This window comes from Mya arenaria, chromosome 17 (genome assembly GCF_026914265.1).
Source record: "Mya arenaria isolate MELC-2E11 chromosome 17, ASM2691426v1".
Classification (NCBI taxonomy): Eukaryota; Metazoa; Mollusca; class Bivalvia; order Myida; family Myidae; genus Mya; species Mya arenaria.
Genome location: NC_069138.1, coordinates 8,720,942 through 8,736,020, shown reverse-complemented (window position 1 = coordinate 8,736,020; position 15,079 = coordinate 8,720,942). Strand labels below are relative to the sequence as shown.

Genomic DNA, 15,079 nt, shown 5'->3' with positions numbered 1-15,079 from the left:
TTCAGATAGCTTGTATTTCCTCAATGAATGTATATTGATGGCGTTGGTGCTTGCAAACGTTTTTATTTTAAAAGCTTAATGTAAACTATTACTTTTTACGCATGCTGTGGACGTATTTTATAAATGGAAAAACATTCGAAAATCAATTTGACACAAGTTTGAAATGCATATGTGTTAAGTAAGGATAAACTTCTTACATTATTCCTTAGGAAGGATTTATCATATATATTATTCAAATGTCGCTGATTCGACGTTCGATCTTACTGAAGGTTTTTGTAAAAATGACTTTTTTCTAAGTAAGCAGTAGTAATCGCTCTTTGGCAATTATCGTATGTATTGATATGACTTAACATGGTTTGTGTGCTAGATTTATTTAAAATGTGCGTTATTTAGGAAATCATTCATGAATATTTAAAATTTAATGCCTTTAACGTCGTTGAATTTCTCAACATTAAGCATTGTCATTAGCTGTCATTAGAGAGCATATCAATTCATTAGCTCGATAGCAATGTAACACTAGAATTTATGTGAGGATAATTTAGCACAAGCTGTAATATAAACATTTAAATTAACCATTCAACTGTTTTCTTTGACAGACAAACGCATAAGGACGACACAAGACAATTTACGTATAAATTATGACTTACATGCTTACTTATACTCTTTTTACTGGAACTAACCAGGCCCAAATATCACGAAAATGCTCGTATTGTGTTGATATAAACAAGTCGTCAATATTCCAAAGAAAGCATATTCTAGACCCCAAAAAATGTTCTTGAGTAATATATTATTACTCAAGCACATTTTTGGTTCTAGAATATGCTTTCTTTAGAATTCTGACGAAATGTTTATATCAACACATTCTATGAGCATTTTCGTGATATTATTGTTGAAATACTCTCTATGAGAGAAAGCATTTTTAAAGGTGTAAAAAACATATACGATTTGTATTTACTTTGAATGCTATGTGGTAAAATGAGTTGAGTGTGAGATTGAGATTTGACTTAAATATTCTTCTGATATTGGGGCCACTACAGTATCTTTAAAAGATGTTTTTAAAGTAAACCCATTTCAATTTCCGATAACATACAATTTGATGCACACAAAGATGCCAGACATGTTCCTTTAAGTTTGTCAAATTCTAATCTCCTTTTCTGAAGAAAGAAGATTTACTGTTATTTGTCTGGCCTAGTTCATTTGTTGTTTTCGCAGACAGGTTTGGTTGGTTCCCTTTATCCGAATGCACTTTTGCGGTAATCATATTATATTTCGTATCTTAGTGTACATGTTTGTAGGCCAGGCTACATGTTAACCTTGTCTTGTAAAAATATCCATGAAACATCTTCGTAAGGTGTGTGTAAAGAGGGATATGGTACACATGTAAGTTTTTATACATTTAAACTAGTTAAAACACCCCCATTCCAAGACGGTGACCCGATAATTTATTGACAAATATATTTTTACCACGTTTGGTCTGTCTATGTTGTTTGTTAGTTATGTGTCTCTTGTTTAGGGTCTGGGTGGTATTCAATATTGGTCTTAGTTCGATTTAAGTCCGATGTAGCTAATTGGATTACTCGATATAAATAACTGACCAATTCAATGAAGGGAGTAGATGATGTATGACCATTAGATTGAGTCGCATATTGAATACAACCCCTGGCCTCAGCCATATTCCTTTAAACAAGATTGTTTTTGCATGTTTCACTACTGGGCTTATCCGTGTTGTTTCCATTGTACTATTGGAAAACATGCTTAATGGCACATATCTGTTTGGTAAATACCAGAAGGTACCAATCGACATTAAAGGAACTAGACACCTTATGATACATTTGCAACAAATTTAATATAACAACCGGCCTTCGTAAGAAAGGCAAAACGTTTTTATTATATTTCATTCAGGAACGTTTATATTGTACACTTACATTTATTGTGCGGGCATCTGCTCTCATTATTTAGGCGGCCATTATTTATTTAAAAAAAAACGTATGCGCATATTCCCTGCGCTTGTGCTATAAATTTGCCATTCAACACTACCGGGCAGGATTTAAAACAATATTGACCGCTCATGTATAGGGAATTTAACATAGAGAATATAAGTGAGGTATTATAATTGATTTTCATGACTCCTTCTCTTATCCCTTTAGATTTAAATATAATTTTTAAATTCTTGCGCTGTCAAATATGTTATCACTAGGGGCTCTTATTACATCGTGTGGTGACTCTAGTTAGTTGTAGACATTGACGATCCACTATGTGTTGTCAACAAGAATTAACTCACTGTAATGTCAATGAGTATATCCGTTTAATTTTGATTGCTGGTTGCATAACTCTATTCAGTTTCTCTCTTGATTACGTCATTTGGCATAAACAAGTATTGGATTTCAAAACATGCATTATACATTGTACTATCATTACAGCCTAACTTCAAGGAAGATATAATGTAATTGGCTGAAATTTTACGTTTGTTGTTTCCAAATGCAATCATCCTTTATATGCACACTAGTATGATTCTCCTGAAAAATATGTCATAACAAGGGACACTTATCTCATCTGTAATAACTCTTGTTATTTGTAGACTTTAACAATCCGCTTCGCCTTAGAACATTCAACATGAACTAACTGCCTTTAATGTCAAAGGGGTTACCCAGTTTATTAAATTGCGGCTGGATTGCTCTGTTCAGTGTCTTGTTAAATCGAAACAGGAAAATGTTATGTAATTGACTGACTATTTACGTTTGTTGTTTCAGAAGGCAAGTTTGATACATATCAATCACCCTTATGCGCTCTAGTGGGACTCCTGTTATCTTTGAGTGCATTTGTTGTAAGCCAGGCTTTCCTTTTTTCGGACAAATTTACTATGCATTTGCATGTGTTGTGATGGAATATATACGGTTAAACTATTTAAACCGTCAAATTATTAAGTTACTGTTTTCAAAATTCCATTAATGAGATCTGTACATGTACATGGCTTGCTGCACTTTTGAAGCATATAATGTGAAGTCCTTGCAACCGTTACAATTATATACACATAAGGTGATGTTTTAAGGTATGCATTCTGGAGAGCCTTAGAAATCGCACAATGTACCCAATGTATGCAAATTGCAGTCGTTGTTTAATTTAGAATGTATATTGACGGAAGTGATTTTTTGTCAGTCACTAATGTACTCGATTAATGCTAATTGCAGTCACGGTTTGATTGAGAATATATAGTGTCTGCCGTGATGATTTTGTAAGCCGACATTGTACTTGATTAATGCAAACAGAAGTCTAGATTTGGTTGAGACCATATTGTCTGCAATGATGCCTTTGTTAGCCAACAATGAACTCGGAGTCACGGTTTGATTGAGACTTTCCATCGACTGAAATAATATATTTGTCAACACAGCACTCTCAGCAATCCCTCGCCCCTGCTTGAGTAGGATTCTATTTTTAGCAATTCTTAATGTATATTCAAGTATTCAAAAGGGCAATAAAATAAGTTACAACAACAATTTAGCATTTATTTTTTACTGATGAATATGAACTGGTTGTAGGTATTTTATGGTGTCAAGTGAACAGCTCGAAAACGAGGTCAGGTTCGTAAATAGATTTTATTGACCTATACGTAATGAAATTGCTCAATAGTATAATTAGTATTCAAATTTAAATCTCAATTTTGCGGAATGTCGTACAGATATTGATTTTTAATATATCGTAGTCCAATCTCTATCAACAATGGAGCAATTTCGCTGGTTATCTTTTGATTCTGACTTACATTAAGCTTAATTTGACTGCTTTGACAACATTTAGGGAGAACAGTGTGTTCCTAATGGAGTAAGATGAAAATGAACCCAGCATATAAGATTTGGACCTTAATCAAAAAGTAAAAACAACTGACGCGAGTTGCACAACATTATTTCCCCTGTGACTTATCTATATAGATTCGAAACCACATTTCTAACAAACCGTTCTTAACGACAAATTTCTTTCAGGGTAATATTTAACTTGCCTTCTAATTGCAACCGTTCAGTCTACTATTTCACTTGCCTGTAATGACAACCGTTCAGTCTACTATTTCACTTGCCTGTAATGACAACCGTTCAGTCTACTATTTCACTTGCCTGTAATGACAACCGTTCAGTCTACTATTTAAATTACCTTGTAATGACAACCGTTTAGTCTACTATTTCACTTGCCTGTAATGCCAACCGTTCACTCTTATATTTCACTTGCCTGTAATGATAACCGTTCAGTCTGATATAATACAAAGATGCCAGACATGTGCCTTTTAAGTTTGTCAAATTCTAATTTTCTTTTCTGAAAAAGAAGATTTAATGTTATTTGTCTGGCCTAGTCCATTTGTTGTTTTCGCAGACAGGTTTGGTGTACTTCTCTTTTCCGAATGCACTTTAGAAGTAATCATATTATCTTTTGTGTCTAAGAATACATGTTTTGAAGGCCATGGTACATGTAAATCTTTCTTTTCAAGCATATCCATGAAACATCTTTGTAAGGTGTGTGTAAAGTGAGATACTGTACACATGTGATTATTTATACAATTAAACTAGTTAACACCCCCCGTTCCAAGACGATTACCCGCACATTTATTAATAAATATATTTTTATTCATGTGTGGTCTGTCTGTGTTGTTTGTATGTTATGTGTCTCTTGTTAAGGATCTGGGGTGATATTCAATACTGGTCATATTTTGATCTAGGACCGATGTAGCTAATCGGATTACTCGATTTAAATTACGGACAGTGAATATCAGTTTTAATACGTCCCCTTTGTTTGGTTAATACTAGAAGGTACCAGGCGACATTACGATAAAACTTTTGGTACATTGTGGCATTATCTCAACTTAATAATTAAGAGTAGCCGTTTCATGGCGGTAAATCCTATTTGATTTAATTGATATATTTACTGACTGAATAGTGCGGTCAGTATATCGTAATTAATTATTTTCAAGATGTTAAACGCAACTTGTATTTGTCGTTTTGTACCACAGAGTTTGCGTTGGCTTCTTAAACGACATAAATTTCCAAAGAAGAGTTCTTAAAATATTATCAGGTTTAAAGGTTTGCATCTCAATTTGAAATCTATAGAACTGGCGCCAGTTGCGGTTATGATGAATGTATCTATATACGACAACATATAATCCATTCTAATGACAAGCTGTTCAGTAGAATAATTCATTTGGCTTTGAGAGAAAATCCAGTAGCCGTATTACTTTGACAGACAACTGTGTCCGTTGATTGTCTTAGGCCGGATTTCGTCGAGTGAAAATATACGGATTTTCCGAAGCATTAATATGGGAATGTGATCAGACGGTACATCCTGTTGCAACATCCGGTCGACTGTTATTTGCCGGGAATTGTTGCCTTTTCGTATTTAAACGATTTTACAGCGTTATCGGATTACCCAGTAATTGAAATATATTTGACAAGTGCCTAGTCTGCAGTAAATATCGGAATGTGATCAGACGATACATCCTGTTGCAACGTCCGGTCGACTGTTATTTTCCGGGAATTGATTCTTTTGCGTATTAAAATGGGTTAACCGCGTTATCGGATTACCCAGTGATTGAAATATATTTGAAAAGTGCTAATTCTGCAATTAATATTGGAATGTGATATAAGACGATATATCCTATTGTAACATCCGGTCGACTGTTATTTGCCGGGAATTGTTTCCTTTGAGTATTAAAACGGGGTTACCGCTTTAACGGATTACTCAATGATTGAAATGTATTTGACAAGTGCCTGGTCTGCAGTAAATATCGGGATGTGATCAGACGATACATCCTGTATCCACGTCCGGTCGACTGTTTTTTCCGGGATTTGTTGCGTATTAAATTGGGTAAACCGCGTTTTCGGATTACCGAGTGATTGAACTATATTTATAAGTGCCAAGTTTGCAGGAAATTTCGGGATGCGATCAGACGATACATCCTGTTTCCACGTCCGGTCGGCTGTTATTTCCGGGAATTGATTCTTTTGCGTATTAAAATGGGTTTACCGCGTTATCGGATTACCCAGTGATTGAAATATATTTGAAAAGTGCTTATTCTGCGGTTAATATTATGATGTGATATTAGACGCTATATCCTATTGTAACATCCGGTCGACTGCTATTTGCCGGGAATTGTTTCTTGTGCGTATTAAAACGGGATTACCGCTTTATAGGATTACTCAATGATTGAAATGTATTTGACAAGTGCCTAGTCTGCAGTTCTAATGAATTGTTATTCCGTTTTAGGTGCAGGTCTGGTATTTGCAACTCACGCACATTAACACACTAGACTGTCAACAGGGCGGAAAACAGACATTTCCTAGACGTTTCTGCATATCGGAAGTATACAGATGTAAAGAACAATGTAATTAATACTACAAGCAATAACTTTTAGACTTCTTTCTTCTAACTAACTAACGGCTCTTCAAAATAATGAATGTTCTTACTTGGAAAGAGGTTATCGTATTTCAAAGTGAAAAGCTTTGATCTTCAAACTGCCGAAGTTCTGATGAGCATGTGGACATATTAATAACGGTGTAAATTATATTGAAATTACGCAGAGTTCGATGATGCACGTTATATTTTGTGTATTGCTACTTCCGGTCGTATGGCACATGACGGACGGCGGGCTCGGGCGTGTGACAGAAGTTGGTCATCCGTGCGCTGAATGTTACCTCTTCAACATCAGACAACGCCGCCTGGGGCATCCAGCCAACCAAACAGACGCTAAGGTAAGAAATATGTATGTTTAATTGAATGGTATTCGTGTGCCTGTTTTCTTCTTTTTAAATAATCGAGACAAATGGAAAGAGTAGTTTATTGACGTAAACATGTAAATAACAGTTTCTTGACAAACATGATATGCCAAGTAATATATATAGTCTCATTGATACATGACAAATAACAATGAAAATAATAAAGGCAAGCAAATACATAATAGAGAAAAAAAATGGTAAATACCTAAATTAAAATCTAAATGCTACATATCTGAAATACCAGAAAAATAGGAATTTGGGAGGCTTATATCATATATTTCTTAATAGACTAGATCATATTATGTATTGCAGAATGTCTCAAAAGAATGCTTGGTTTAAAAATTTACCTAGATTTCTTGTTTTGACGATATTTTGCGAATTCCTTACTTCAATAATTTTGTTCATACTTGTTTTTTTATTAATATGGAATAGTTTTATCAACTCCTTTCTGATATTGTTATACACAGGGCATGTTACGAAACAGTTGTAATCATTAAGATATTGTCATTGACCTTGTATCGTTATCGTTGAAGTTGTTTTCTTGAATCTTAGTACACATGTTGCCTGTGTCAATATGTACACGCGTAACAATGCACTTGAGCATATTCCAGGCTGTATTTAATGTCCTCTTTAACGTCTCAAAAATCAACAACAGAATAGCGTAGATGTCATTTTGCGCTTTTCTGGTGTTTTTAACTTTCATTGTCACAAAAATATTACTGGACTGGGTTTAGAAAAATATTATTTTTTATTTATTTATGATAGTTTAAAGAACTGCCTGTTTTTGGTATATCAATTTTTGCGGTTATCCTTTCGAATAAAGGTCACAGTTAATTAGTTTGTTAACGGTGTGGAAATAAAGAAACCATCACGTGAATTGAAAGTCACGCTAAAAAGATTCCGGAATCCTTTATTTAGGCTCCTTAATTATGCAAATCAGTTCCAAATCCTCCTAAACCAGCTTAGTGTTTGAAATTTTATTACGTCTACTGACCCGGCCCCTGTTAATTTGAAAGACAAACAACAAAACAGACAATATGAATATACATGAATTTAAATACCAAGGACCTACTGATTTTGACAAACACTTTAGTTATGTGTATGGGTATGAAATGTATAGTACATACTTGGTTGATTTTGTTCAATACAGGGTGAATTGCGAGTGATATTATAATGATAGAATGTTGTTGTAAGACGTGATCTTAAAACTACACTCTCACGGATTGACAGTTTTGACTTTTCTTTTAACTTGTGTCTCAGAATCAGGTTGAGTTTTTCATCAACGCCTTCAATTGAGTCATATAAGATAACTCACAATAAATCGTATCTCGGTTGTTAAGAAAACAGCAGCAACAACTCATTTTTTTAAGTCGTTAGTTATGCTTTTAGCTATTTTTTCTTACATATATATAAAAAAAATCTGATTTTTTGTCAGCAGTCTCAAATAAGATGACTCACAATAAATCGTATCTCAATCGTTAAGAAAAAAGAAAAAAGCAGATTAAACTCAGATTTTTTCTAGTTAGTACGGTTTTAACCATTCTTTTACTAATATATGAAAAACTGAGATCTGATCTTTTGTCAGCATTCTTATATGACTTGTATTCAGACATTGTTTGCAAAAATGGCTCATTCCAAGACAAAAAAAAAAATGTCAAAATATGTGACAGTTCACCATTAAAGTAACGTTTTTTGTAAAAACGGAATCGATCATAAGATTGCTGGCAGATTTTTTTTAGTTAAACTATATAACAGTGTGTGTATACCAAGTGATAAATTACGTTACAAATGCTACGTCGGATGCATGATGACTAAAAACGAAGCTAATTTCACCATTTTAAATGAAACGTAATTCATCCCGTGGTATACACACTTTATAAGTTTGCTTTTTAGCAATCTTTAGCAATCTTCTGAGACTGAGGCTTCCTAATATCCCATATATTTGCCATGGAACGTGACTTGAATCCTTGTTCCGTCTTATTAACTTAATTTTGACAGACGGATAATCCCATTTGTCTTTTGTCTTTCCTCCGCGATCGATCAAGCACTATCTTGACATTTGAGTGCGATAGTTTATGGGAAAACATAACCATATATTTACACCACATCTTCCATTCTTTCGATGAACAGCCTTTTAGCAAAAGCGAATATGTTCGCGTTTATTATAAACAGCATACTATTGTATTTTGTGTGTGTTTTTTTTCAACAGGCCTAGAATCTTATATATTAATAAGTGATAATTAACAATTTGTTAAATGTATTGTTGTCTTTAGCGATTCAATTGTACGTTAAAATTGATTTTGTTTTCGGACTATTTTTCTCCGGAGAAATAAAATGTGTAAACCAGTCGAGGCGTTCTATTTACTGCTTGTGTAAGAGGAAAATGCACTATTGGTGTAAATATAAGCAATTCATCCTTTAAATATTGTCGATCTTGTAAATAACAGTACATATCGTACAACTATGAAAATAAATAGTCCGGAAATACAAAAGCAAACTAATGTATTTGCAATACTTTTAATCCTTAGGATAAAATATGTTTATAAATCTGTTAGGGTTAGGGTTAGGGTTAGGGTTAGGGTTAGGGTTAGGGTTAGGGTTCACTTTACCAAAGGGAACAAAAATGAGCAATACTTTTTGCTCGAGGGAATGCATAATTGCTACACTGTTGACATATGTGCAAAACTGTGCAGTATTGTTAACCCGAGGGGAACATATATGTGCAAAACCGTTAACCCGATAAAGCACATATGTGCAAAACCGTTAACCCGATAAAGCATATATGTGCAAAACCGTTAACCCGATAAAGCATATATGTGCAAAACCGTTAACCCGATAAAGCACATATGTGCAAAACAGTTAACCTGATGTTCCATCCCGGGTTCACGGATTTGCATATATGTGCAGCATAATTATCCGAAGGGAACACATGTGTAAAACTGTTTACCCGACCGAACACATATATGTGTACTACTGTTAACTCATGGGAAAGTCGTCAACCGAAGCTTCAGCAAACGATCCCGTCAATCTTACTAATCGTATCACTTAAATTATCCAATGCATTTTCACCATAAAAACAAAATATAATTCATGCTACAACCGACGATGGTGCATCTGCCATTTCATAACATAACAATGCCATTTAAGGTTAAGATTGAAGTTAGGATTAAGTTATAAAGAATATACTCCCTTTTGAAGCAAAATATAATTATAAGTATTTAAAAATCAGCCTTGGTATAATTGAGACTGTTCAATGACAGTTATAGAATCTGTAATTCCTGTACCACCGGCTTAAAGTATAACTGAACTGATATTTGACAATATCGTATTAACGTATTATAACTGTAATATCGAGTAAACCTGATTACCAGAAACAAAATAACTATGCTAAGAAATAGAAACTAAATCCCACTTTTAGTACGTGTTTTTACAGAGTCATCTGCGGCCAATTATAATATAATATATAGTCGATAGGTTATCCTAAGGTTATAGTTTGGCTAATTTGAATATAAAAGCAATTTGATTGGTCAGCTGTAATTCTTGGAAATATTGACCAATTAATAAACATTGAATCTAACTTTAACCAAACAAAAGAAATAATAATTATATGCATTTGCAAGAGGTTTCAATTTGTTAAACTAGCTCAGGTTTATATTTCTAGAAACGTTATACTTTGATATACATCACACTTAAAGCGTATTGAATACCAGTAAATAGATATATTCAATTTGTCGTCTGCAGGTACTTTTTGTGTTTACTTATATGCCGGATTGAAAATGGTATGACTATACCTATAAACATGATAAAAACACTTGGTTTTCATGCAGAAGACAAACAGAATACATTGATTTGCATGCATAATGAAATATATGAAATCTACCTGTAATATTATGAAAATAGACCAATATGTAATTAACGACTTTTAGTTGAAATAATCAAATAATCAATAATTCAACCGATAACAGTTTATAACAAACATTTTATTTCCATACCAACGCAGAAAAACCAATATAACCATCGTCTGCAAGTGAATCCTGTGTTTTTTAATTTGTTAAAATAAAAATTGTATGATCAGATATCATCTCCTTTTTTCAGTCAACTCTTAAAAGAGCTTTACTCCGTATGATGAAATAGCGAAAATTGTCGAAAACTGATATACACTTGGTATCGATGTGTACAATGCATTGAAGCTTACTAACTTAAGTACCACATAGTTTACAATTTAATTAATTTTCGCAGTTTTTTTCATATTTTTACATTAAAATAAATTACTAGGTATGTCTACCTAGTAGAATTCATTCCTTATGCTGATTGGCTAGTCGATGTAATCACGTGATATTAGCAAGTTAGATATATAGCTTAGATATCCAGTTGAATGGTAAGCCTTCGTATCACAGAGGATACAACACTGGACTGCAATTTTGGCGACACCGGTTCGAACCTTGTCTCCGACTCGAATACTTTTTTAATTTTTGGTATTTTTTCACAATTATGATATCAAAGAGTAAAACATTTTTTGTTGCCAATTTGGTGTACTGTCCCTTTAAAACGCGACCTACTCAAGTTTCCTGTAACCATTCGACTCTCTCAAAAACAAGGAACGAACTGACATAAATTAATTGATTTTGTTTGAAAACAGCGCATAATTTGACTGCTGATTCAATAAGAAAAATCTATTGCACTCGTTATCAAAACATTTAGGCGATGAGCGAGGTTGAAATTGAATCAGTTTAATGCTCAATTTCCTATGAATAATTTCTTTAAGAATGATTTATAGCTTTAAGTCCAATTGTGTGTGAAATTTCAGATTATTTGGCATGTTGCATTCATCATTTTTTTTCCCGATTTCAGATCTGCAATAACTTTGTAATTATATACCTCGTAATGATCATCGTTATCTGATTCTAAGCCGACCAAAACATAATTTCCCACCTCTGCACTGATACGCAGAAACCGAATCCTGCAATCCGATAATTTTCAATAATGAATGAGTCCATCCACGGTATGTTTTTATGTGGCGTAAATTGAATCGTTTATTTACGTGATACGCCTGTGAGATTCAATATGTTTATAGTAATTTAACAAGTTCTGACCTTCATATTTGATCAAAGAAAAAGTATGAATAATAACGGACACATGTGTTTCTATATTGTATTTTCACAAATACCAAACATAATTTGCATTGTTCGATTGATTTAAATATATTAGAACAATACTTTTTCAAACTATTTGATTCTCTTAGAAAATAATATCACTGCATAACATATACAGAAAACGCATGTAGTTTTTAATTTTTGGTATTGATGTCATAAAATCAAGAGATAAATATGTTTCCGATAAAAAACGGACACAAAGATTGCTGTATAACAATATTTACACATGAAAAAGAACAAAACAGTACCTCAAGAAATATTGAAACCTCATGACTGTTTTGCTGGCAGTTTTATTCACTGTCGTGATGGAAACTTTACACAAGGTATTGCAGAGAATTGTGCCCGATATTTGTCCATTACAGACTATTGAATGCGGTCCAAATGCTAGAAGATGAACGAGTTCCCTCCCTTTATATTAATTATGACCATTTTATTTACTTCAACAGTAGCATGAGTATTTTCTTTATGTTATGGTTCTTGTTTAAAAAGAATCGCTCATGTTTGTTTTTTGTTAAATGCACTTTTTGTATGGTCTGTGTGTGGTAAATCAGTAGTAGTGTTAACACTAAGATACTGACGGCTGGAAATCTTCAACAAATGTTGTTATATGCTAAAATAGTGTCTTTGAAGTCCACGAATTTGAATACAAACGGCTTTGATAAGATTTACCTCTTGAGTTATTACTTTATTCCGGATTGTTGGGATAAGAGTGAGATTGTGCACACAAAATTGTTTAAACCCCCAGTAAATTAACATTTTACTGACCGTTCCAAGGCGGTACCTAACAATCCTTGATAAAGACACCTAGTTTTTATATAGTATATATTAGGGATGAGACGATACAGTGAATATCGATACTGTATCGATATATGCTGTTGCCGATACGTATCGATACACAAGCCCGTCGAATCGATACGACTTGGTCGAATTTCCGTGTCGAAACTGTTTTATACCGTTCCTTAATCGGTGCAATTTGTATTATTCGGTGTAAATTTTATCCTTTTGTAATACGCCGTCTCATTGGTTGATTGGTTAGGAGTAGCCAATAGTATGCGTTGTTAGGGAAGCGCTCGGCATAATCATCAGTATGGCGGACGAAGGAGATTTTGTAGAATTGAGCAAGCCGAAAAATACCTCATCCCGCATCTGGGATTTCTTTGGGAACCCAGTGTATCTAAGAGATGGTAAGAGGGTAGTCGAGCGTGTGAATGCAGTATGTAGGTTGTGCATCAAACTCGTAAAAACTGCAAGGGAACCAAAAACATGCAGGACTGGTGGAGACAACATGAGGAGGAATTTCCTTGTCTGAGTAGGCTAGCTAAAGAAGTTCTGCATATCCCAGCCACATCAGATTCCAGTGAGAGAGTCATCAGTGTTGCTGGGGACATAGTTACAGCAACACGAAGCCGCTTAGCACCAGACTTGGTGGACACCCTTTTGTTTTTAAAATATAATATGTGACTCTGTTCATTGGCTCCAGGAAGGATTCATTAAGGAGGAAATAAGTTCAAATAACTTTGTGAATGACATTCAAATTTCATATTGGCGAGATGTATTATTTTGTTCATAAGTTAAAACAGTTCATATGTTCTAGTCATTGGTGTTCTAGTCACATAGTAGCCCAAAGAATGTATAAGTATGTATCTAATTAGTATGTAAAAAGTAAAGTTAGATTATATAAAATAGGAAACATTTAAAAATGATAATGAACATATTACTGTAAAATATTACTTTTAACATACTAGTCAATATGTTTTTTTCTATAAAATCATTACAATAATGTTAGAAAATACTTCTATAGTTATCATTAAAATTAACACATTTGTTGTTACAAATGTATTATATAAAATAATACAATTTTGGTTTCTTTTTTGTGTTTCTGTAATTGTGTTTACGTATCTGTATCGTATCGAAAATATCGTATCGGCATGTAGTTGTATCGATACGTATCGTATCGCCTGATGACCGTATCGTCTCATCCCTAGTATATATGCACTGTGTTTTTGTTCCATGTTTCTTGTTTGTGAATTATTTGATTTTGTGTTCCATGTCTTTGGCGTTTACACTGTGCCATTAAACGGGTTTATGTTTAAACTTTTGGCTACTGAGCTTGTTTCTGTAGCTTTTCGTATACATTTTACAGGTAAAATTATCCTTGTTACATAAAATGCTGTAAACTGCTAAAAAGTGATAAACTGATTACCTTTTACGCCTTCACCAATGATTAATAGACCGTTGTTCCATAAAGCCTAATATAAATAAATATGTTAGTTAAAAAAACGCCTTACTATCATACCTGTTGTTGGACATGATAAAACTCATTGGTCACGTTTATTCTTTAGTAAGTTTATTCGTCAAGTTTATTCTTTAGTAATCATCATGGCCGGATATGCCAAAACGCCGAGATGATTTGGCGTTGTCTGGGAGCATTGTAAAATGTATAGGTGATGCGATTGACACCAGACTAGGGTTCCCGTTAATACCGATGGTTATATTGGTCTGCGATGACAGCTTTATGGCTTTGGTCCACCGGGCTGGCCAGTGAATATTACAGAGACACAGAAACTTGTCTGCAAGGCTGTGGCGAGTCCCTCTTTGCATCCAGATAGTTCATACAGCCTTGCAGGCATCATCGATATAAGTTGCCATGTGACTTAACAACTTATTTTAGGTGAAAGTCAATACACCCTCACACCACATATTTGCATGTGTCTCGATTTCTTGTTGATTTCCTAAGCACACTCACATTATCAGTCTGCACAAAACAAGATTGACGTGTATGGTCGTTAAACATTGGCTGAGAATAAAGTTGTTGTCGTTGTGTTTCTGAACATAGATCCGCTTGCAAGTTCTTATAAATAAGTCTCAATCTGGCTATAGACAAATGGTATGAAAGGATATGGACAGTTTTGCATTTTAATCGCTAGAATATTTGATTTTATATTGGTGCTGTTATTTTCATTAAAGCAAATCAAGACTATTACACCAATGAAAAAGGTTGTTATGGCATTCGGAAAAACAAATGTAGCCTTGATTTTAGGATTGATGACATCTGTAAAATGTGATGGACCAGTGCCATATCAGGTAAGACTTTGTATAAATAGTTGTAAGCGATACCGTATGTTATAATTTCCTAGATGTAGCGATAACAATTTGAGTTTCTGCCACTCTAAAATG

The 15,079-nt window shown here is 33.9% G+C and overlaps 1 protein-coding gene across 2 annotated transcripts in view; it reads left to right on the top strand.

The window, feature by feature from the left end:
- Nucleotides 1-15,079, top strand: part of LOC128223923 (CCN family member 1-like) — a 301,846-nt gene that overhangs the window by 144,609 nt on the left and 142,158 nt on the right. For both annotated transcript variants that reach the window (XM_052933394.1, XM_052933393.1), the window contains exon 2: nucleotides 6,241-6,725. In XM_052933394.1, coding sequence (XP_052789354.1) covers nucleotides 6,561-6,725 — 165 coding nt within the window. In that variant the 5' untranslated portion in view covers nucleotides 6,241-6,560. The remainder of the gene's footprint in view (nucleotides 1-6,240; nucleotides 6,726-15,079) is intronic.